This window comes from Ctenocephalides felis, unplaced genomic scaffold (assembly GCF_003426905.1).
Source record: "Ctenocephalides felis isolate EL2017-DRISC unplaced genomic scaffold, ASM342690v1 CF-g0.4_SCAFFOLD_01604, whole genome shotgun sequence".
NCBI classification, from domain to species: domain Eukaryota; kingdom Metazoa; phylum Arthropoda; class Insecta; order Siphonaptera; family Pulicidae; genus Ctenocephalides; species Ctenocephalides felis.
The window spans coordinates 10,695,487-10,722,611 of record NW_020537758.1 but is presented as its reverse complement, the minus strand read 5'-3'; the positions used below and the strand labels follow the sequence as shown (position 1 = coordinate 10,722,611).

At 27.5% G+C, this 27,125-nt stretch overlaps 2 protein-coding genes across 2 annotated transcripts in view; both read left to right on the top strand.

Moving 5' to 3' along the window:
* The first annotated feature begins 1,348 nt into the window (after positions 1-1,348).
* On the top strand, positions 1,349-7,093 carry LOC113373344 (MPN domain-containing protein CG4751-like). Its single transcript, XM_026613651.1, is given in 7 exon segments — positions 1,349-1,938; positions 2,007-2,253; positions 2,314-2,413; positions 2,483-2,652; positions 2,755-2,855; positions 2,857-3,004; positions 5,622-7,093. Coding segments are annotated over 7 exon segments (2,685 nt in total). The 5' UTR covers positions 1,349-1,491.
* Positions 7,094-13,198: 6,105 nt separating this feature from the next.
* The window catches only part of LOC113373343 (chitin synthase chs-2-like), a 183,211-nt gene continuing 169,284 nt past the window's right edge, over positions 13,199-27,125 (top strand). Inside the window, exon 1 of the mRNA XM_026613650.1 lies at positions 13,199-13,334. The gene's annotated coding sequence lies outside the window, so the exon portion shown is untranslated. The remainder of the gene's footprint in view (positions 13,335-27,125) is intronic.

Genomic DNA, 27,125 nt, shown 5'->3' with positions numbered 1-27,125 from the left:
AATTGAATCAGACATCGATCATTAAAGAACTTAAATGTTATTGTGATGATAAAAAGATTTAAGAACAACTGGAACGCAAAACTGCAAGAATATGGCAGGAATATTTATTTATTTATTTATTTTAAATATATAGCCCACAGATTTCTTCCCAATACCAATTAAAATATATACAAAATTACAATATATAGTTATTAACATAAAATGCTTAACATAAAATTACATATAATGCAGAATGTAACAATATTATTTATAAACAGAATAAGATAAAATAATGAGATATTTGAAAAGAGAACAAAAAGGTTAACTTGTGCAGATGGAGATTATTTGATTAGATGAAGTGTTGTGAATATCTATTTCATTATTAATTAAGTTAAAGTTAGAGGACATAAGTAGAATAGGCGAATTTAAGAGAGAATTAGATTTAGGATTAGGATAATTGAAAAATAATTGTAACGCGTAGATAGCCTTGAAACATTAAAGGATAGTTGATTGAGAATAAGAGGAAAGTCTATAGAATTATTAATATATATATATATATATATATATATATATATATATATCGACGTGAGGCAAGGGAAGGATACCAAATTCTTTTAGTAAAGTGTTGTGATCAAAGTCACGTTCAGGGTAAATTTTATATGTTTTATAATAAAGATATTTCAGAAACTTTTGCTGAACCTTCTCTATCGCATCAGAGTTGTTGATTTGATGAGGATACCAAATAATCGAACCATATTCTAATTTTGAACGTACAATAGAATAGTACATGCAGAGAAGCGCATTGGTAGATTTAAATTGTTTACAATTTCTCAGTATCAAACCTAAAGATTTATGTGCTCGATTACAAATATCAGTTATATGATGCGTGAAAAACAAAACCAGAAAGAATCAAATAAAACTCCTAAATCTGAAATTTTATTACATCTATCAATGATGGTGTTAGAAATTTTATAATCAAAAAGTATTGGAACGCGCTTATGTGAAAAACTAAGAATCTTGCACTTTGATATATTTAAATGTAATTTGTTATAGACACACTAAGAGTGGAAAGAGTCAAGTTGAGACTGTTAATATTATATTTTCCGAGGCATGAATTATATTTGGTAAGCATAATTAAAAAAGTATGAATATGATATTATTTGGCCAGTTTTTTGTTCATAATCACGCCGTTATAAACGCCAAAAGCGTATTCATTGACAGTTAATAGTGTTGCCTGACAACAAATAATAGAACTTATCGATTGCGATTCAACTGTCCACCATGTTGTCAAATCTGTCAATATCAACTGTCAAGTGGCTTGTTTATGTTTGATATGCGAAAATCAAACTGCATGTTATGATTAATACAATAAAAGTGTGCACGTGTAATTTTGGTGCCCTTGCAAATCATATCAGTTAATCAAATATACAACCTTAAGGCACCATGTCAAAAATTTGTTTCCACTATTAGGTTATTAAACTACTTCTAGGTAGTTCATTATTCCTTGACAATATGCAATCGCATTTAGCGGCTGCGTTGCTTGGACCAACCCCTAATATTAGCACAATGACTTCTATCAGCTCCAATTCTACACCATGCTCCAGTCCATCCCCCAGGCCTGTATCATCCACACCCAGCCCCATAAGTATACCCAATACCAAACCTTCAACTAGTAACGTTTTTCAAAAATCACCTTCATTAAGCTCGCCTTCAAAAAGCTCATCCGCTAATGTAAAAAGCTCCTCATATGGTTTACATATTCAAAAGCCTGGTGCAGGGTACCAGAAATCTTCACACGGTGGAAGTGAAGACGGTCATGAAAGTGAGGAAATTGAAGACGAAGAGTCTGAAGATAAAATTAAAAATACATCCCAAAACAGCAGGACTGTTACGTTACAGATGTTATTAGCTGCAAACATACTTCAACCGGGTCAATCAACCATGACTATAGAATATTTGGTAATTTAAAAAACAAACTATGTACTACCTTATTAAAATGTTTTATTTCACTCATATTTTTTATCCAGGGTCAAAAGTTTGTTGGTGATTTACAAGCCGATGGCAAAATTAAGTCACAAGAAACAGAAACAATATTTTGTTCACCCAGTGCTTGGGCAATTCATTGCAAACGAATAATAAACCCTGATAAGAAGTCTGGTTGTGGATGGGCATCGGTTAAATATAAAGGACGTAAACTTGATGCATATAAAGCACAATGGTTAAGGAAATGCCAACAGCAATTGCAACAACAAAGAGATTCTACACCGAGTGAAGGTGGGCTTAACATATATGTCACATTTGAAATACAATTATAATTGTAATAACAAATTTCAGAAGATGTTGAGGATACCGTTCCAAAAATCATAGAGCCTGAAATACCTAGCAAAAGAGTTGTAGTTAAACACAATACAATTAACAACAGAATGGTGATACAGTAAGATAAAATAAAATCTGAAATCTGATTTAAATTGGATTATGTTGTAAATATATATATTATTTTTAGTGATGACAATACACTAGTAGAGTGTGTGTCTTTTCAAAGCATTGGAAAACTACAACCGTTTTTAATATCAATAAATTCAAACACACAGTTATTGATGGATTTTCATTGCCATCTAACGACAACAGAAGTTTGTGGTTATCTTGGAGGGACATGGGATGTTAATTCACATAGTACGTTGCATAAATTAATATATATATATATATATATATATATATATATAAATATATATATGTATATATATATATATATATGCATATTTCTTTTCCTCTTAGATTTAATTATAACACACGCCTACCCCTGTCTAAATTCCAAACATGATAGAGAAAATGCAACCAAGGTGGAACTTGAAATTCAGCAAAGAATGCGTAAAAAATAATCTGTTGCTGGTCGGATGGTATCACAGCCATCCTAAAACTGCTGCAATGCCCACATTGCGTGACTGCGATGCCCAATTGCAGTATCAGATTAAAATGAAAGGACCTAGTGACTCTACATACAGTCCCTGCGTTGGCATGATTTGCTGTAAGTAGAAAAAAACATTCTTAACACTCATTTTTAAACATTCTTAATATTTTGGACAAGTGAATCTTGAACATCCAGCTCATTAAATATTGTTCCTCGAACCTTTAAAAATTGTGTTTTGAGTTATGATTCATGATTTTACTAATTGAATACATTGTCATTTTGTTAAATATTTCAAATAAGATTCATTTATATAAAAGTATTTTTTCATAATACAATAGTCCAATAAAATTCGAAAATGGATTTTCCATTTTAAATTAATTTAGTATACATTTAATTTATTTTTAACCACAAAGTTAACCACGTTTACCAATTTTATTTCTAATAAGGTACTCAAACATCCATAAATTTCAAACATTCATATTTTCTTTATATATTTAATTTAATTTATAGTTTGTTTTCTAACTTCCTGAAGGAGAATTTATGTTTTTATCAAAAAATCCGATTTGCTAATTTTATGTTTTCTCGGCGTTTCAAAGCATTCCGAATCGAATGAGACCAAATTTGGAAAAAGTATGTGTCGGTGTGCATGTAAACAGATTTTTTGCCAAAAATCGACGTTCTCTCGAAAACGGCTAGACCGATTTATAAATTTAAAAGCCATTCGATGTATCTCGATGACGACTAGCGTTTATCGATTTTGCGCGACGATCAGCCAAGTCGTTTCTTTGTAAATAGCAGAAAAGTGCAAAAAATTGTCTGCGTTTTAGACTAATTTTATGATTCGATTTTAAAAGTTCGAAAGATATTGATCTTATTGTACATATTAAAATTTAATAGTCCAGCAAAAAGTGGTTCTTTTATAACAAATATTGAAAGTTTTGATCAATCGGCCGCGCTTTTAGAAATACTCTGTGTGTGTATTGTGCATGTGTTCGTTTTTAAAAAATGTGTTATAATTTTTTTTTACAAAATTTAATAATCTGCAATAGTTATAAGCTCTACACCAATTTGGTATACTTGTAAATTCACTCATAAATTAATATATTAATTTTTTACTGATTAAGTAGATTATTTAAACATACGGACGTCTTGGCAAAATACCACTTACAACTAGTTAAACCAATGGTTTTCAACCTTTTAGTACCGCGCCCCTCATTATTATAATTTAATTTCGTTTCATAAATAACTCAATTAATATTATAATTCAATTATTAGACTACATAATAAATAATTATTCATTAATTATTTTTTAACTTCGCGTAGGGTAAGTTGAATTAATCGCAAAAAAATCTAAAATGAAAATTTGTATATATCTTTACGCTTCAAAGGTTTCTGAATATTTTGGCATACCTTAGAAAAAATGGATGTGTGTGTGCGCTGATACAAATTTGCATCGACGATTTTGGGAACACGGATCAACCGATTTGAATGGTTCAAAAACCATTCGATTCCTATCGTTAAGGAGATGTGCTGATTAGTTTTTGGCAAAGACAGGTCCAGCCGTTAAGGAGACACGGAGCAAAGAGTGCAGAAAATAGTAATCGAGTTTTTGAGAGAACGGAGCGTCCGATTTGAATGTTTTATAAAACATTTTATTTCTTTTGACGAAATGAAAAACTAGTGAAATTTCTGAAGATAAATTTATGAGAATAGAATATTCTTTAAATTATTCAAATCGGTTGATCCGTGTTTGAGAAATCGTCGACGAAAAATTGTGTCCACACATACATACATAGGCATACACACACACACATATATATATACATCCATTTTTTCTAAGGTATGCCAAAATGTTCAGAAACCTTTGAAACGTAAAGGTATATAAAAATTTGTATTTTTGATTTTTTTGCGATTACTATAATTTACACTACGGGAAAATATAAAAAATGCCATTTGACGTATAAAAATGATCATTAGATATTTTAATAATAAGAACATATTTGTTTACATTTTTATGGTACTAATTTTATCCATTATCTTGCGACGCGGCGCTCACGCGCTTCTATATTTCGTCTCTACGTAGCTAAAGCAGCGCGATTGCTTTGAAAAAAAATTCAAAATTTCTAAAATTTTTTAAAGTTTAAAAAATTCTATTTTTTTAAAAAAAAGTCCATTTATCAAAAATCATAAAATCTCAAATATCTTATTTTTTCAAAGATCTAAAAAAAATTAATCTTTTTTAAAAAAAAAAATTCGTACGGGAAGTTTCAGCAATTTGTCTCAGGGGGAGGGGGTTTGACAATAAATCACGAAAAATCACGTGCGGGGAGGGAGGGGTTTAATAAAGTATCACGTGCATTTATTTTTTACCTAGATTTTCAAAAAACAAATATTTTACATTTTTCTCGTAAATTCAAAAAATTCGTTTAAAAATTTTTACGTAATTAAAATACACGTGGTAGAGGAGGGAGGGTAATTCTAAATATGACGATGTATCACCAAGTGGGAGTGTGGGTCCAAAAATTCCTGAAAAATTGGTCACGTGATTAATGGACGTCTCCTTATGGCACAATGCCATACACTACTAGTTTTATTTCATTTTAACATTTTTGGTTTATTTTCGAAAAAAGAGTATTTTGGCTTGAGTCTCGCGCCTTACAGGTTGGAAACCACGAGGTTAAGCATTTTTAAACCCTCGGACAAGTAGTTAGAGTTTGTTATTTCTTATTTCCAGCTCCTTATAATGTGGACAACCCATCACTCGAGAGTGATATCACTTGCTACTGGGTGACACCGCCTCCTGAAAATAGGCCTAACGAGTACAGTAGGCCTATGCAAATGCTGTACACAATTTCCAAGGACACTCATCTATCTCCCGAAACCATGGACGAAATGAAAATGTGTGTTAAGTATTACAACTCATTCAATTGTCTTGTTAATTTTTACGATCAATTTAACGAAGAACGGTTGAACATTGATAAACTGAAGTACTCATTGTATACAAAATTCTCAAAGGATCAAAGTAGCGAAACGTTGTGGAATTTTATAAAGGATATATTGGGTTATACGGGTAGTGATAGTTTTGATGTTGCTGCAAAAATAGATGCAAGTGAAAATACACCAGTTGTACCACCGGTGTTAAATTTACCGATAAGTGTTTCCTCGCAAATTAATATACCGTCGGGGTTGAGTGTAAGTGCTGTACCTACTACATCATCCAGTAGTAGTAGTAAATATGATTTAAATATACCGTCAGGCAAACTGCCTTTAGATACATCCATAAGTAGTTTGTTGTCATCAAATACGTTAGCAGCTAGTTTATCAAATATTTCAAATAAAATGCCTTTGAGTGCGTCAAATGCAAGTCTGCCATCAAACTTGTCGGTTAACAACTTGGCAGCAAGTCTTGCTGCGACAATGCCTTCGGCTTTAACAGGGAATTTACTTTTAAATTCACCAGACTTGGCTAATGTTTTGTTTCCAACAGGCAAGTTTCCTAATACAAGTTCTTTGTTGGGTTTACCCGACCCAATGTCTAAATCTACATTGGCTGCAAATAATATGTTTTTATCACCGTCTTTGTTGAAGATGCAGGATAGTTTTAATTTTTTGAAACCCCAAGGAAATTCCCACACATCCAGATCGGACTTCAAAACATCTCCTATTAAAGTCCCACACGATTTAAACATAACCAAATCATCTAAATACGACTATCAACCCCCAATGAGTGGTAAATACGATTACCACGCCCTAGATGCCCAGTTTAAAAAACCCAATATCGACTTCAAAGCTTCTGATTTATCAATTTCCAGTGTCAAAACACCTCCCATGAAAACCGACTACACCGATTACAATATTGGTGATAATTTATTAAATTTTAAAGCACCTCGAGCAGATGCTTTTAAACAACCCTTAGGTATGTCCTCGACAAAAAAGAAGTCCGATTTTTCCGTTGCCGAATTGGCGAGTACCCCGAGTAAAATCAGTAAAATGGATTTTCCTATGCTGGATTTGACTATGAGTTCGGGGGCTTCGATGAATTTAAAAACAAGCTATGTAGATAGTTTGGCTAATTTTAGTGATAACATTTTGAATAATTTAAGCTCTTCTGCACAAAATCGTGATATGATTTTAAATGCTAATTTGAACAGTGGTAGTACGGATGGATCTTCGTTAAATTTAAATACGAAAGATCGCATGTATTAAAGAAAAATATATATTTATATGATATATATATATATATATATATATATATATATATATATATTTGAGCGTATTTGAGCCCTTGGGTGCAAAGAAATACGAAAATTTCTATATTACAGACTGCACTTAAAAATTAAATTTAAAAAAAATATGTATATACCCCTAAGATTTTTTTTAAAAACATATTCTTGAAATGGTTATTTGCAACCGTAATAATGGAATTAACTATTATTTATTATGTAATAATAAATTAACTATTTATTATGTACGTTTCGACACTGTATGTGTGTCATCATTTGGCAAGAGCTAAATTTGATTTTAACAACATGTTGGCCTTTGTATAATTGTATCAGAAAAGAATAGTTTATCAATAAATAATTAACTATTTATTTTGTACATTTTGACACCAAATGTGTGCCATCATTTTGCAGAATGACACAATGATTTGATTTTAAAAAGAAAGATCATGCTGACCTCTGTATAATTGTATCAGGAAAGGCTAGTATATTAATAAATATTTTGACTATTTTTATATACGTTTCGACACCAAATGTGTGTCATCATTTGCCAGGAATTATTGCAGGAGCTAAATTTAATTTTAAAAAGAACGACCATTTTGGCTATCGTATCAGAAAAAGCTAGTTTATCAATAAATATTTTGACTATTATGTACGTTTCGACACCAAATGTGTGTCGTCATTTTGCAGGAGCTAAATTTTATATTAAAGAGAAAGACCATGCTGACTTTTATATGATTGTATCAGAAAAAAATCAAGGCTAGTTTATCAATAATTAATTTGACTATTTTTATGTACGTTTCGACACCAAATGTGTGTCATCATTTGCTAGGAATTATTGCAGGAGCTAAATTTAATTTTAAAAAGAACGACCATTTTGGCTATCGTATCAGAAAAAGCTAGTTTATCAATAAATATTTTGACTATTATGTACGTTTCGACACCAAATGTGTGTCATCATTTTGGAGAAGCTAAATTTGATATTAAAAAGAAAGACCATGCTGACCTTTGTATAATTGTATCAGAAAAAAGTCAAGGCTAGTTTAACAATAAATAATTTGACTATTTATTATGTACGTTTCGACAACAAATTTGTGTCATCATTTGATAAGGAATTATTGCCGGAGCTCAATTTGATTTTAAACAGATTGGCCTTTGTATGATTGTATCAGAAAAAATCAAGACTAGTTTATCAATAATTAATTTGACTATTTTTATGTACGTTTCGACACCAAATGTGTGTCATCATTTGCCAGAAATTATTGTAGGAGCTAAATTTGATTTTAACAGCATGTTGGCCTTTAATTTTAATTATTTATTTATTCATACGTTTTGACACTTGATGCGTGTCATCATTCAGTAAAGAAAACAATATTGAAAATAGAAAAAAAATATTCCATAACTTTTATTTTATGACAAAAATTGACAAAGAGTAACATCTTGAAAATTTTAAAGATGGCACACATCAAGTGTCGAAACGTATGAATAACTAAAGAATTTAGATTTGCATTGGCTGCAAATTATTTTAAATATATTTCAACATCAATCAATCGAATAACAAAATATTTTTGAAATGTTTATTTACATTCAAATAAATTATCTAAATAAAAAACAATAAATAATAACAATCTACCATGTACGTTTCGATATTGTATGTGTGTCATCATTTAGCAAAGATCTAAAAAAAAAAATCTAAAGTTTAGACTATTCAAAAAATTACTAAATATTATATTATAAATAATAAATAAAAATAATATTTTATTTTATTTCAAATTTTTAATAGCATTAATTTTTCTTGATTTTTTTCTGGTTTTGTTTGCATATACATTTTTATATAAAATTTATTAAAATATTTAGTAAATGATGACACACATACAATGTCGAAACGTACATAATAAAAGTTAAATTTGGTAAATTAAAATTAATAAAAAATAATTAATAGGCATGGACAATTTGTCAGAAAATAAACATTTTAGTAATATTTTATATATATATATATATATATATATACATACATATATGTGTGTGTGTGTTTCTGTGTTTGTGTGTGTGTTGATGATTTGAGAGTTCTTAAAGACAATATAGTGAAGTATTATATTTTAAATTTATATATTTTCGACTATATTATATATGGATATTATGAAAAGAAGGAATATAAATTTTTATATTCATGAAATTATTTATTATAAATTAAAAGAATTAATTTTTTGTACTTTGGGGTGAATGTTGATAAAAATAAAAACTCTGCTCTAATTTTATTACAATAATATATGTATATACGTGTGTGAAAGACTGTGTGCAAATATTTATAAAAAGTATTTTAAAATTAATTCGACAGCCTGATGATAAATTTTATTATAGTTAAAATTATTGGTATAATATGGAATTATTTTAATTTATTTAAAACCTAAATAACTAATATAAACAAAATTCTAATTGTACTGTACTACAACAGATTAGTACTTATATTATATAAAAAATTAGGTACTTAGATTTTTTATTTTCTATCGAGGTAACATTGATGAAGATTAGTAATAAATTAATTATACGGTAATGAGTGTATTGAAATTATTAAGATAATGATATAAACAAAATGTATATGTTACATGTTTGTTAGAATAAACGAATTTATGGTACTATAGGAAATAAGTCGTATATGTTTAATGTAAAATGTAAAATTATTAAGTTTGGTACACATATACTGCATTTTACTATAAGCAAGTATTTGGTATTTTTATATTTTCAAATTAATTCAGTCTATTTTTTAATCAATTCGAATCATTATTACAAATATAACTAATTTTTTAATTTCAATTTTTAACTACTACATATTTTAAAAATAGAAATAGCTTTCATACTGCTTAAGTGTGTTTAAGTATTTTATTATTATAGAAAAAGATCTGATATATTACATTTTAAAGTATGCCTGATTTATTTGGGCGATATTATATATATATTATTTTCACAATTATGTAAATTTAAGTTAGGTAAATTCAAAATTATTTATGTGATTTATGTACCTATCTGTGAAGGGTTTTACTACTAAATATATTTTAAATATTTGATATTTTTGTTTGATTTAAATTTCCTATTATTATATATAATTTATATTATATATATGAATTATATTTATTATTTTGTTCGTTTTTTTTTCGAATTTTCTGGCTTGTAGTAAAAAAATACCAAAGTTTTCCAACTTTTCAAATAAATATTTTTTTTGATAAATATTTACTATGCGTCAGAGAAATAATTTGGAAACGAGTAAAAAATTTATATGATTCATCTGTCCAAGATTAAGAAATTCTATTCAGGTGATTTTTTGTTAGAAAAACCTAGATCAAGATATAATCACCATCAAATGATGAAATATACACCAAATAAATTGCACAATATTTAGATAATTTATACGTTTTTGGAATTTTTAACAACGTATTTATAAATTAATATAATAATTAAAAATCTTAATTTAAATAAAATTAGTTAAAATGTGGAGATACTTGGATAGCATAAAATGAACAACTGTTAATGATTTAAATAAAATAAAAATTAATATTTAAATATATATGTATTTACTAAATAATTTTACAATTCTGATTAAATTCATCAATTTTTGATGAAATTTGCCAACACACTTTAGTACATTTTTTTTAAAGGAGGGTTTCTCAAAATGAACTGATTTTAAAATTTTTGAATTCATAGTTCAACTAAAAGTCTTAAATCTTGAAAACTCGAGGTAGTTTCAACATTACCTTTGATTTTTAAGTCTTAGAAATGTTATTCACGATTACGATGAACAAAATTAATAAAAATTACCCACAATAACCTAAAAATCATCACAATTCCATTACGGTTCTAGGTTGAAGGTAATAATTTCAATATAACGCGAGATAATTTTTTCAGGACATTTACAGTCAACACTATCTTCTCGTTTTGGCGTGACGTTGAGTTCTGGGACACCCAGAATAAGTATGAATATAAAACGCCAGTATAAATATAAAACAAAAATAATTGCTTAAGTTTTTAGGCATATCGAATAAAAATAATTGACGTTGAGTTTTGGGACATCCTGTATAATGGATAGTATAAAAATAAAATAAAAATAATTGGCTTGACCTTAAATTTTGGGACATACAAAATAAAAATAATTGGCTTAACGTTGAGTTCTGGGACACTGTATAAGTATAGTAAAAATATAAAATAAAATTAATTGGTTTTACCTCAAGTTGTGGAACATACGAAATAATTATTATTGGATTGACGTTGAATTCTGAAACATCCTAAACAATGGACAGTATAAATATGAAATAAAAATTATTAGCTTGACGTTGAGTTCTGGGACATCCTGTATAATGATAGTATAAATATGAAATGAAAATAATTGACTTGACCTTAAATTCTGGGATATGTGAAATAAAAATCATTGTCGTTGAGTTCTGGGGCATCCTGTATAATGATAGTGTGAATATAAAATAAAAATAAAAATTTACCTTAAGTTCTTGGACATATAAAATAAAAATAATTGGCTTGACGTTGAGTTTTGGGACATTTACGGTCAATACTATCGCGTTGAATGCCGTTGAATTCTGGGACACCCTGTATAAGGATCGTATAAATATAAAAAGAAAATAATTGGCTTGACCTTAAGTTGTGGAACCTATGAAATAAAAATAATTGGTTTAACGTTGAGTTCAGGGAAATCCTGTATAATGATTTAATAAATATAAAATAAAAATAATTGGCTTGGCCCAGACGTTGAGTTCTGGGACACCCTGTATAAGGTTAGAATAAAATTCACTGTTATATAAAATAAAAATAATTTGTATTTTTGGAATCTTTAACAACTTATTTATAAATTAATATAATTATTAAAAAAATCTTAATTTAAATAAAATGCGTTGAGTTCTGGGACATTTTGCATAATGATTTTATAAATATAAAATAAAAATAATTGGCTTGGCTCAGACGTTAAGTTCTGGGACACCCTTTATAAGGATAGGATTAAATTCACTGTTATACAAAATAAAAATAATTGGCTTTATTTCAAGTTCTGGAACATACAAAATAATTATTATTGGATTGACGTTGAGTTCTGCGACATCCTCTATAATGATAGTATAAATATGAAATAAAATATTTTGTCTTGATGTTGAGTTCTGGGACATATGAAATAAAAATAATTGGCTTGACGTTGAGATCTGGGATACCCTGCATAATGATAGTATAAATATGAAATAAAAATTATTGGTTTGACGTTGATTTCTGGGACATTTTGTATATATTTTTTTAAAATTTCAATACATGTTACAACTACTAAATAATATAACATCTAGTAACATAAGTGAATATTAACATAAATATAAATAAAATAGAGTAAAAAATAAAGGATAAAAGCAAATAATGATAATAACAAAATTAATAAATCAAATGAATAAAATTTATACGTTGAGTTCGGGGACATCCTGCATAATGGTAATATAAATATGAAATAAAAATAATGGACTTGATGTTGACGTTGAGTTCTGGGACACCCTGTATAAAAATAATTGTTGTAGGTGGCTGAATGTTCTAAGCTAACAAGACCAATAATAAAAAAATAAAAAAGTGATTTACATATACTTTTCTCTAATGATTCCTCTAATTCTAATCTGTCGACAGAAGCAAATCGCTTCGTATTGACACATCACACGTCCGGCAGTCGTCAGTCAGTGTTTGTTTATTTCCCAGCCTATTGCCTTTACCCGTTGCCATCGGTGGCTACCAACCTTCCATCGAGCCAGATCTTACTTTAACGCTCGCGCTGAGTTTGTCTCTGTACCTTTCTCTTTCCGCCGGTTCTGTAACTCCGACGCCCGAACAGGACGGAAACCTCGGTTACGGTACCGGCCGTCACAATTCGAAAAGTGAATAAAGTAATCCTCGCGCCTCAGTTGAACTTTCGCTTCGACGTCGAACGGACGACGGAAGGCCGGTAAATTAATGGTTACATCGATCCAAAATTTAACGAATTTATTTTACGATTCGATTTTAATTATGTAATTACCAGTGTTGGATGGTTTTGGTCTATTGTGTGTTTCAAAAGTGTGTGATAAGGACGAAAATGCGTTACAAAAAGTAAACAGTGAATTTGGATTTGGTTTAGAGACAATTGTTTTGTGATTTTATTTTAGTGTTTAGTGAGGGTGATTGTAGGAATTTATTTGTGTGCACAAGGATATTGCTGTAAAAAGGTAAGATTTTATAAAAAAATTATTTGTATATATATATATATATATATATATATATATATGTATATATGTATATATATATTAAATGGTAGAGTCTTGGATTTGTAAATATTTTATAAAGTTTCGAACAAGAATCCAAAAAGTAATAAAAAACAAAAAAAGTTTTTTAAATAAACAATTTTTTTATTTATTTATTTACTGTCGACGTTTCGGAACTAGGAACGTTCCATCTTCAGGACATCTGTCAAGAAACATGATCTTGATAAGATTTAAGCAAACAATATGTTTAAGAAAAGAATATGGATTTTTCAAATTAATAAAATAGTTGAAAAAATAATGTCATTAATGTAATACATTAATTTTTCAACTATTTTATTAAATAAAAAAAAAAGAGTGCGCGTAAGGATCACACGCGATTGAAGTAAAACTTTTAATATTGTATGAGTAGGCAATTAAGATAAAAATAAAAAAAACATCATATTTGAATTTTAAAAATCATCTTTTAATAATCATATAACATCAATAATAATAAGATCTCCTGAGCATCGGCACAGCTGTCCTACTGATATCAAGAGTTTGAATATGATGTGAAGCTTTCTTCCTAATTTTGTTACCTATCTTACCGGGAAATTCAAACCATAAACGTAGAAGTTCATCATTATCGCCACGTTCTATGTACACTAATTTTCCTACACAACCATTAGCTAAGCCATCACTCACATCAATATTACTTGTTATTATGTAAAATTTATTCAGAACTAAAATTATTTCATACGACAAAGCCCCGGTATCAATAACCGATTTTTGTGAAACTGCTGACGAATGTATGATTGTTGATCTGTCGCATGGCAACCTACATAAATATCCGTGGCAGTAGATATTATTTTGTCTTCAACGAGATTCAATATAAATTTATTATATTCCATGGCACATTTATTCTCTAAGAAAAGTCTTATTCCATGAGGACATAATACAGCAACCTCTTCTTTTGTAAAAAAACGTGATTCAATTAATGCAAGTTCATATAGGGTTTAGTGCTCGACTTACGCATGACATGATGGGAGTGGATACTCGCGACATCAGCGCTTACGGCGTCGTAGTGTTCAACTACACGTTGGCATTTTCGTTGCATTTGTACGGATTTACACCCGTGTCGCGCCTAAAAATTTTTACACCCATATCGCGCCTAAAGAAGTTTTACTTCAAAAAATCCATTTTCATTTCTTAAACATATTGTTTGCTTAAATTTTTAATTAAGACATTGAGTTTTTGACAACATTGAAATTTGACAACATAGAATTTTAAAAGGAAAACCCAGTAGTTTACCTTTTATTAATGTACTAAATTATGTCTTAATTAAATTTTGTTAATAAGAATAAACATTTATATTAAAAAAATATATCAAAAGTAGATAGTAGAATTTTTGGATGGTCTTATAACTATATAAAAAATAAAAATATCAAGATTTATTAAAAATATTTCTTGTTTTTATACTTAACATTACTATACCAATCCAGTACTAACTTTATATAATTTATTGACTTCTGTTATCAATGAATTAATATTTTTCGATTCATGCTGAAAAATTATGACAAAATAAAAATAGACACACAATGGAATATTTCTGAGGGTTCTGTGAAAATTAAAAAAAAAATGTTCAATTTCAACTCATTATTAAACTCATTAATAAACAAATTTTAAATAGAAAATTTAATATGAATGACATTAAGAAAGTTTGGAAAGTTATATAAATTAAAATTTTAGTTACTGGGTGTTTCTTATAATTTGCATATTATTCATCAAGTTAATTTGCAGAATTTTTTCAATGACATTTCATAATAGTTCATTTAGATATGATTCATTTATGTGACCTTTTTATGAAATAATCTGAGAAATCCCGTTCGGCATATTACCTTACCCCGAGAGAGAAGTGAATGTCTTTCGTGACGCATATTATTCATACGTAGGTACTATAAGATATTATTACAAATGTCTTAGAATAAAATATAAAAGTTAACATTAATAAATATTCATAAGAATTTTAAAGGAACTAAATGGAAAGGATTCAAATTAAACAATTATTTTTGTCTTCATTATATTCGACAACTAACAATGAGACGATCAGTTTTGTATTACGTATTGAAAATGACCAAAAACACTTTCATTGTAGTATTTATTTAAAAAATCTACTCAAATTTGTTTATTCAACAAATCCATTACATGTTGTTTAGAATTTCACTGCCGGCGTTGTAATCATATGCTTCCGCATATAAGAAAATAATTACTAGGATTATCTTTCATCTAATTTGATGTAAGATTATTTATGTAATAAATTTTAATTCAGGCTAAACAGATGATGTGTAGAAAAGAAAGTTTTGTTTGAACAATATGGTTTAAAATGCCCTGCGAGGAAATAAATACTTTGGTAAAACGTAATGGTTCAAAAGTTACAAAATGCGTTTTTTATTTAATTAGTAATAGTTCTTAGAATTATTATTGAGCAATAATTATCTTACAGGGATAGTTTTTTAAGTAAATTTTTTGATTAGGCTATTTTTTTAATATGAATTTATTTGGATTTCTGTTTACAAATTAACAATTGAAAAAAAACTCGTAACTACTTAATTTAAAATGAAACAAATATATAAACTAGTAACTAATTTCTTCTAAAAATGATATTTACATTTTTTTTAATAAATTAAGCAGGTAAGGATGTATCAGGATTCTCAGTTTTTAATTTATATATCGCAAATAACAATTTGGATTTTTGAAATGAATATTTGTTGCATTTTAATATCAGACGTTGATTATTAACGTGAAAAATTATATTTTTACATTTATAAATACTAGGCCTGTAATTAGAAACTGAATTTGTAAATTCCTTGATATATAATTTTAATTTATATGATAGTATTTGAGATATTTTTTAAATAGTTGTATTTCTAAATATATTTTTAATTTTGTATAGTAGTTTAGAATAAAGTGTACAAATTTCTAGATCAACAATTAATAATTAAAACTTTCTTCATTCATCCATAAAAGCTTTGATTTTATTCTGTTCTGAACTAGAAAACACATTAATCTTTTATATAAATCAATAGTAACGGAAATTAAACCCATATCTGAACGTGTTTGCATATTTTTTATTGAGAGAAACTAAATAACTTTATTTATTTATTCTGTATTACATGTTAGCGGATATAGAAAAACAGTCTTAGACAGATTATAGACAAATTGCTGTTTTAGAAAATGATATAAATATCTATTTTTTAAATGTTAGAAACAGTAGTTTGTTAGTTCAACTTTTTTTAATATACATTGTTATTCATCAAATGATTTTTCTATTATTTGAAGGTTAAGAATGTGAGCTAACTCAAACTAATTCCAGGTTCGATCCACTAGTTCCCACCTTGACCAGCTCGATATCAAGCAGTATGATATAATTTTTTTTCTGTCATATGTCTATTACAGTTTGTCAATTATTTGTATTTCTTTTTCAAGACCTACTTATATAATTACCGGAAAAATAGCGTAACTCGCCTCGGATATCTGATTAAACTTTCTCGTCTATCCGAACCAGAACATTTTAGAGTTAATGGTGTAATCTTGAAATTTCTCTGTAACAAAAATTATCTAAATTTGCTTGAAGAAAAAAAACGATAATTTAGATCAAAGTTGTTGACATATATTCAAATATTTGTATACGAGTGTTTGGAGAATGCGTTCTGGTCTAAAAATCGTTGTTGATATAAATTTTAATTGTAAAAAATCTTGTGTAAAGATTTTTATATCTGGGAATAAATTATATGGACATAGAAACTAGATTATTATAATGAAATTAAAAAAAAAACAAAATAAATTTTTATTTTAAAAATAATATGAAAGACTATACTAATTAGGATATAATTTAGCACATTAATAAAAGGTGAATCAGTGGGTTTTCCTTTTAAAATTCTATGCTATTTGTCAAACTAATTGTAATTTATAAGAAAATAAAAAACATATATGAAAGACACACATATACATTCAGCACAGTCATTCACTTATCATGTTTTTAATTACTATTTAAATTATTTTTATTTATATATTTAAGTTGCGGAATTCTTAGCTTTTTCCTATATATATATATATATATATATATATAAATATATTTATAAATATAAATATATATATATATAATTATATTTTATATCTGGCCCAATTTTTGAAATAATAATTATATACCCATCAAACGAAATCCGTCTAATCTTAGTAATATAATATGACTATTTGCGAGTTATTATAATCAGATTATAGTTATTAAAATAATGAAAAAAAACTTTCAAATTTAAAGAATGAAGTCGTTAAGATTTTATATGACCGGTACATATATAATTTCTAAATATCAGATGAGCTATCTAAAGATGATGTCTTCATTCAGAAGAAAGTTGTAATTATCAGAAATTGTAATAATAGATAACAAAATAGTTGTTAGAAATTTTTTTTTGGTGATTAATGTAATTAGGATGAAGTATATAGATATACGTAAATATAAATATTCATGGATTTTATGCTTTGTTTTGTTTTATTTGATAAAAAGCATAAAGTTAATATACAATCCAACAAAAATAAAAAAATAAGATTTTTATTAAAGACTTTATGAACTAAAGTACATTTATCATCATTTTTTTTTAAAAAAAATTATATATCTATAACATATTACCATGATTAACTCAGTTAAGTGAAGTGAAACTTTTAAATTTTAAAAATCTGCAATAGTAAATTACTATCTAACTGAAAAAGGGTGCTTTACCCTGATATTTATGAGTAATTTGACAAAAACCAAAAAAATGTCCCGAATTTTCTATTAAATGCTAAAGAAAATGAAAGGTCGAATTCAAAGTCATTAAAATATGTATTGAAAAGCCAATTTCATAACGGTGCTTCAGGTACTATTAAGGCGCCTAGTTGCCTTAGTCGTACCACCTACAACCAGGCTGATGAATATTAAAATAACATTAAAATAAAACAAGGACTTCAAAAAGTAACGAAAATACTTATAAAGTTTCTGCGTGCTTCAAATGAAAATGATACGACTTAACCTGTTAACAGGGCGTGTGTTGTCTCTATAATTTCATATGATTATGTTATATTATTGATACCAATTGAATGAAAAACTATAACCTATATATCATATGATTATCAATATTTGTGATGTACAAAACAAGTACAAGTTTAATAGTCCGTTTAATAATCCGTACGAAATTTTCGAAGACGTCTTTATGCATTCTGCCCGGTTAGCAGGCTAAGGTGCGTTCTTCGGATTTCAAAATGAAATCTACTGACATGACCTGAACAATTAAATGTTCTGCACTTACTTTGGAAACCACTGGAATATTATTATTGCTTCAGAATATTAATAAGACCTTTACCCATCCGACACCTTTAAATCTCATTTGAGTACTAGTATGAGATAGCCTCCGGCTCGTTCGGCCGGATCGAAGAAGAGGAATTGACTCGATTCTTCGAGAGTGAAGAAAACCGACGAGAGAATCGACCTACTGACACTGAAAATGGCCATCGACGGACCGACGGACTGACTGACTTCTTCGGACAACAAGAGATGCAACTCTAACACTTATTACCAACAGATTCACTCGACGCGAACGCAAATTGAGACAACTGGATAATTTCAAACAGATCGCTCTCTACTGACCACGCGATAAATAGATAAATGTGATAGAACCGAGAAAATAATAGATAAGTGTAATATAATAAAATCCAAAAAATTGTATATAGGTAAAGTTGCTTAAGTCGTGCGACTGTCTAAGTCGTACCTCTGGTATATTTTTTCTGATGGTTGAACTATTCAGTTGGGTAAGCGATTTAGTTCGCAACACTTTTCACCATGTCACTTTTCGACTTACATTTTTAATTATTAATTAATTTCAATTAATTTCCTTCACTCTCCTATTTTTTGTTATTTATAATATTGTGTACTTTGCTTAGATATTATATTGTTACCATTTAATCAGTTTCGTATTATGAGACTTCATAAGACTAGATTGACAAATTCATAAAAAGTTGAGTGAGCAGACACCTTTGTGCAACACAAATAATTAAAAAGTAAGTTAATAAAATTTCAACTAATATTTTTGGCTCCTTTGTTAGACGATTATGGCCAAAATATAATCTTGATATTTTGCCCTTGCTAATAATTATTAATCTTACATATTTAATAATATATTAGTAATCGTAATCATAAGCCAATTAACTGAAGATTCAATAAATGCCTAATATTTTAATAAATATTACAACATTCTTCTCTTAAGGAACGACCTAGGCAACCTTGCATTAAATAATATATATATATATATATATATATAATTGAGCTTGATTTTTAGCTTGATTTTTAAAAACACTCAAAAGAAATTCATTTAGTTTATGTGATTAGGTTTTATTTTGAAATTAAAAGAACGCAGCTTAAGTCATACCTGTGCAAAATTCCTTACTCATACCGTTTTAATAAATAGCGTTTTATGATTTTTTTTAAGCATATAATGAATTGAAATAATTATTTAGCTCAAATTGGAAAATTCTAACAAATTCTTAGTACGCAGAAACTTGATGATTTTATAAACACATTCGTGACTTTTTGAGATTTCTATTTTATATTAGTAGATATTTTAATAATTAGAACCGAATGTGTCAGAGTAGGATTCTATAGTGTTTCAGTGATAGGTACGACTTAGGCGACTAGGTTGCACGATTAAGGCGGTGGTACGATAGCACATTAAAAAAAAAACGCAAAAAACTTATGTTGGTAGACAAACTTTGAAAGTACATTTATTCATGAAGAGTTAAACTTTTAAAATATTAAAGAAAAAAACTCCATATCCTAAAAATTCTAGACTAAGACGCCTGGTTAAAGACATTGTTTCTTTTCTTAAACATACCATAACAATGGTTAATCTTTATATAATATTATATATATATATATATTAAAACTTATAGTATATATATATATATAATATATATATACTAGAAGTTTTTTCATCTATCGATTCCCTCAATGGGTCAACTACAATTCCAAAGAAATTTCGTCCTGGGTCAATAGCCCCTCGACTGTCAATTACTAAGAAAGCAGATAGGTACATCGTATTCAATTCAATTCTATATACAAAAGAATAAAAGATATTTATTGTGTATATGCGTTGCATTTCAATTAATTTCACAATGTGCGTCCGTCTGTAGGAAACATTGCATGACTTCCGTTTTCTTCTATCTGTATATACCGGACTCCAGATTTGTAATATGGGTCAGACGATGACGATGACGATGATGAAAATATTTTGGTGAACTGACCAAGTTCATTGAGAATATTAATTCGGAATGACATAAATAATAAGAACTCAAAATACGTTGAAATCGGTTTAAATGTTTGTGAAAGAACGTGCACGACAGGTTAAATTTAAGGACATTACATACTTTTTCCAATGTTGGTCTCACAAATTAACAAGTCGAATTTTCTGGTGAAACATAAAATTTTCCTTCTCGAAGTTTAATATTTATAATCATTTACAACGTGGTTTTGCAACCAAAAAATCAGACTCAAGCTCAACCTAGGCCAGCATAATATCAAACAATATGATACCAGATTTTCACTTGGGGTAAATGGTATTTCTGTATGAAAATAGAATGTCTAAAATACAGTTTAACATAAATTTAGGATAAATAATAAATATATTCATTCATAACGTGCATTAGCAACCACGAATTTCAGGCTCGATCTCAACCTCGGCCAACTTGATATCAAGCAGTATGATAGCAGATTTTTACTTGCGATCATAAATGTCATTGCTGCATAATGATAGAAAATAATAGAAAAATACTGTTTAATATAAATATAAAATATGGAATATTTATTTTTATTTACAATGTATATTAGCAACCACAAATTTCGGACTCGATCTCAACGAAAGTTTCTCAAAATGGACCTATATGTTTAAAATTTTAAATTTATAGTTCAACAAAAAGTCAACAAAGATATTTTTTAGGGACATTTACAGTTAACACTATCGTCTCGTATTGGCGTGACGTTGAGTTCTGGGACACCCAGAATAAGTATAAATATGAAACGCCAGTATAAATATAAAATAAATATAATTGGCTTGTCTTAAGCTCTGGGACATATAAAATAAAAATAATTAGCTTGACGTTGAGTTCTGGCACATTCTGTATAATGTGAAATAAAAATTATTGACTTGAGCTTGAGTTCTGGGACATTTTCGATCTTAACTTCGCACAGCTTGGTATCAAGCAGTATGATACCAAATTTTCATTTGAGGTAAATGGTTATTTTGCATAATAATAGAAAGTCAAAAATACTGTGTAAGTAAAAATAACAAAATATGAGAACTAGTGGGTTCGCCTTCTAAAACAATCACCTCCTAAAACTAACAAATACTAAATGTTTTCATAACAGCCAAAAAATTGATAAAAAATTAGTACAATACAACTGTTTTTACTCCAAAGTCTCCATAGAAAATATATAAGAAAAATTTACTTATTTTTCAAATATTTCAGTTATTAATAATATAAATTTTTATTTTTTTTTTTAAATTTTATTTAAAAAATTTATATAAAAATGCAATAGTATTTGATAATATAATATTCAGTAAACTATTCTAAAAATATATATATTTTTGGCTTTTGAATGAGTTTATAAACTCATTTACCAGAAAAGATGTACTGTTACTTATATTCGTATTGAACGCTTCCGATTTCTTTTTTATTACCGCATATAATTATTAGAAACTTGCAATTGGGCTACTTTTGCATTCTAAAACTACAAATAAATAAACGTGTATAATAAAATAAAATACAAAAATTCTTGATTAAGATGAATTACACATATCGAGAAGTTCATGCAACTTGCCTTAAGGAAAACCGACACATACAACTATTTATCACATTCCGTTCGCGTAATTTTTTTACTAACATATATTATTTTTATACACCTGTCATCTAGAAATATGTAAATTACGAATTCCCAGTGATTAGTTCGTATTGCACAAATTGGCAGTCTCCTTCGACTGTAGTAGAGTTTGCAAATCCAAGCAAATATTTCTCAACTTTCTTGACAATTTTCATTTCGAGAAAGATTTCAATGCACGCGTAATGATTTCAAAACAAACATCATGATACTTGTACACATACATAATAAAACTTGGTCGACTCATGTTTAATACCATTGAAGTCTAATGACACTTTGGGAATAGTCAATACTAACAATCGTGAGGAATAGATGGAGAGCTGGGAATTTTATATATATATATATATATATATATATATATAAATCTTAAAAATTTTCTTTGACAAACTCTAAAAAAAATTATCAAAATCCGAATAACCGTTTAGGAGAAGTATCAAATCATACACCCGTACAGAAGAGTTTTCGATATATATATATATATATATATATATATATATATATGTGTGTGTATATTAAATTCTCTGTACGATAATACTTTTCCTAAACGGTTATTCGGATTTTGATAATTCTTCCTAGAGTTTGTCAAAGGAAATTTTAAAGATTTAATGAATGATAAAACTATAGTGATATTGCAGAAATAATTAGCAAAAATTACAAAAAACAACTTACCATTGTTTGACATTGAAAACATTTGAACTGCCATTGCTATAAATGTCAATTCACTTGAAATTTGAATTTAGCTGAAATTATAAGCCTAGATAATATTAGAATATAATATACAAGAAAAATGTAAAGTCTTCATTATTATTGCCGAAAAGCAGCTGAGATGTGCAAGAAATTAAAATACTATAAGATACAGTCAACAGTACATGTTTGGCAGATGATTAAAAAATAATTTAGAACTTTATTTCATGTGTCAACAATTCATTTATTTGGCATTGGATATGGAATATTTAGCAAGTTGATCTTAGATTGAAGACTAAATTTTACAAATTAATTCACCTAAAATTTGAACATAAACAACAGTAACAGTAAGAAAAATGTACTTGAGAAATTATAATTGCCAAAAAGCAACTAATATATGGTACGACATTATGAAAATTATAGACTAAATTATTGAAGCAATTATGTTGTGTGGTAAAATCAAGTGTGATATTGTTCTTTTAACACAGATACAATATTATTTTTTGCTAAATTTCTTATACTGCTTATGCTAGGACTATAAATGAATCACAAAGTCAGGACATCAAATAGGATATTAAAAAGTATAGGAAAGGATATAAAAAAAAATTGGAAACTTTGTAGACGTGGGTATATAACAACTTCTGTCGGGTCATCTAGTATATTTATATGGTAAAAAATTTTTTTTATATATCTAACTATTATATATCTATGAAAGATGACTGAATATCCATAAGAAATTAATGTAAAAAAAATTAGTAGCCTATTTGAGGTTCTATCAAGTAAAATTTTGTACTATCGATTTTTTTTAAATATTTATATTTATATTTATTTATATTTATATTAAGGATACAGGAATAAATTTTATAATCACAGAAAATAAATTATCTTAATTGAATTAATTACAGTAAAATACAACTATTAAACAATATTAAGCCTAACATTAGTAATATCTAATACAATAACTTGAAGAAAAAAATGTAATAAAATTCAAATAGTTTATTTAAGGGCTTGTAGATTTTGAGAGTCTTCTTATGGTAAAAAAAATCCTTTAAATATCCGTTATGTAATTTTTATTTAAGTCCCATATCTGGAAAATAATAATTAAGAGCAGTATCAAAAAAAATATATAATATGAAAATAATTGTAATGATAAAATACTTAAAATAGAAAAATGTTAAAATAATTTAGAATAAAAATTAGAAAAAGTATTGAAAAGGGAAAAAATAATAGTAACTGTTGGAATCTTTTGTGTTAGCCTGGCCGAATTATTTTTTTTGAATATAATAGTTTTGTAACCCACTACAAATTTTTATTATTATTATATCTTGAGTAAACAATCCCTCGACCTCTCCTCTATTAGTTAGTTACAATTGTGTTTATTGATTTTTGCATCATCATCAATACCATTCTATAGATCAATGATGATTTCGCATCAGATGACTCCGGGGCTCCGGAGCTTCGGCTCCGGGATAAATAGCATATAGTCCGCCTGTCAGCTCAATCACGAAGTCTTGCAAAACAATAGCTTTTTCCCATAGCAAAAGTTTATAGATTTTAATATCACGGTTTATTTCTGATAACTGAAAGTCGATAACTAACTGAAGTAACACACTTGGAAATAATAATAGACAGAGAAGAGACTTGGGAATCACTACTAGATCATTGTGTAAACTTTCTTGGTTTTAAACCGCCAATTCTAAATTTGCTACTTGTTCAGTATATGGATGAATTGTAACACAGTTATGATAGATAATTTAAAAAAATACAGTTGAGATTATTTTTTTTTATTCAAATATAGGGTCCGCCAAATAATTGTTTTTTTGGAAAACTAATGTATATTTTCTCAATTTTCTTTTTTTATTTGAAAGTACAATCCTTTCAGTTAATTATGAAATTAATTCAGTTAATAATGATTATAATAATTTCATTCCAAAATGAAAAAAAAGCCTCGGCTCACCGTTGAAAAAAAAAAGAAAAATGTTAGATGGCATACCCTATATATGCTCTTGTATCTAGTTGGTCTAAACAATTTTAATAAAATGGCCAATGCTGCTAGATATTTTAGGCTGTTATTACAAAACTTTATATCGAGTATAAAATACATTTTTAAATTCTTTTATTATGTTTTACTTATTCTTAACCCTTGACGAATTATCGTTTATCCTACATCTGTATCTCTTATCATAAAACGCTCAGGAAGCATTTAAAGTATCTACATTTTACTACTGTACGTGTTGATGTTCAAAACGATAATAAAATGAATATGAAATGTTATTACCCATGTATCATCTTGTAGACTAAGTAAGTAATTGATATCGTACAAAAATGGAAAAACAAATTTATACAATTTTCACAAACTCATGAATCCCACATTTGTTCCAACTTATTTGCTTCATGAATTTTTAAATTGTATATAAGGATAAGAGATTTTTGAAGACTTATGACTCAATTTTATAATGTCTAAAATTGAGAATAGATTTTTTTGTACCATATATATACTAGATGACCCGACAGACGTTGTCCTGTACCCACGTCTACAATTCAACAGTTCCTAATTTTTTAATATGCTATCCTATACTTTTCAATATCCTATTTGATGTCCTGTCCTTGTGATTCATTTATGGTCTTGGTTATTTCGTCAACATTGTAAAATAATTATAATTAAATATTATTTTAATTTATTATTATTAGCTTATAAGTTAAATTATCAATTCCCCAAAATTTGCTTATAAAATTCACTAGGAACCATACATAGATTTTCATGACTCGAGGGATTTATGCCATTAAAATTTTATTTTATCAAATTTTCATTTTTTAGCTAAAGTTTCGTACTAAATACATAACAAGTTGATATTTCAATCTCAAAGTAGGATAAAATATTTTTTCCTTTATTTTACAGTTATGGTCATATAATAGTCCATGACCAGACGTTATCTAAAAGCGGCATCTTTTTATCTACTATAAGATAGTCAAAGCTTACAGTTAACATAATACAACAATGGATGTAAAGATTAACCACTCATTGACCACAATAAAACGAGTGATTATCGAATTAAACAAAAGAAACTGTTTGGATGTACCATTTACCACAATAGATACCGAGGAGAGATTTCTCTATGTGATATTTTTAGGGACAAAAGGAACACAACTCTATTGAAAAAGTTTAGTTAACTAATTATTCTTTTTGTTTCTTTATATATTTTTTGGTAATATAATTAAAATATTGTCCTAAAATATTTTTTTTTAACTAATTATCTATACAAAAATAAATGCTATCTGTATTAAGTGCTTCTTATGAAGACGCCCTGATTTTTTTGTTTCCAATTATTTTAAATAAATAAACTAAATGTTCCAAACCATAAGTACTCAAATTTATATTATTTATTATTATATTACATGATATTAGTTTTTATATATTGATATATGTAATATTTTCATACCTCAGTCAGACAGGGGTGTCTTATATGAAAGATTATGAAACAATTTTCACATTTTATATATAAATATCATTTGTCTATTTTACTATACAACAATAGAATATTTATTATTTAAAATACCTATCAATAATATTAATTAAAATATCTTTAAATATCTATTCAATCTTTTTTGTCTTCAATTTCTAACATAAACCTCTGAAATTTGGGGGTTCATTTGAACAACTTTATAAATTACTATTTTAAACATGAAATTTTATATTCTTCTAATAATTTCTCAAATATGAACTTACCAATCAGCTTCATAAAAAATTACTTAAAAATACCAAATATCAATATCGAAAATATCTTTTTATCTAATTATTTGTCGTATCTGTCGTATGTTTTTTTAACTAATTATCTATAAAAAAATAATAAGTATCAGGTGCTCCTTAAGAAGACACCCTGATTTTTTTGTCTTTAGTTATTTTATATAATTAAAATAAATATTAGGACATTTACAGATTCTTTATTACTGATTCTTAAATTTTTGGTATCTTGGACTTTTTGCAATATTTTGCACACATAAAATTTGGGGGTTCATTTGATAAACTTTGGAAATTACTATTGTAACATAAAGTCCAATAATTTTTCAAATATCAATTTACCAGTCAATTTATGAAGATAATTACTTAAGAACAATAAAGTGTTATTCTATATTTT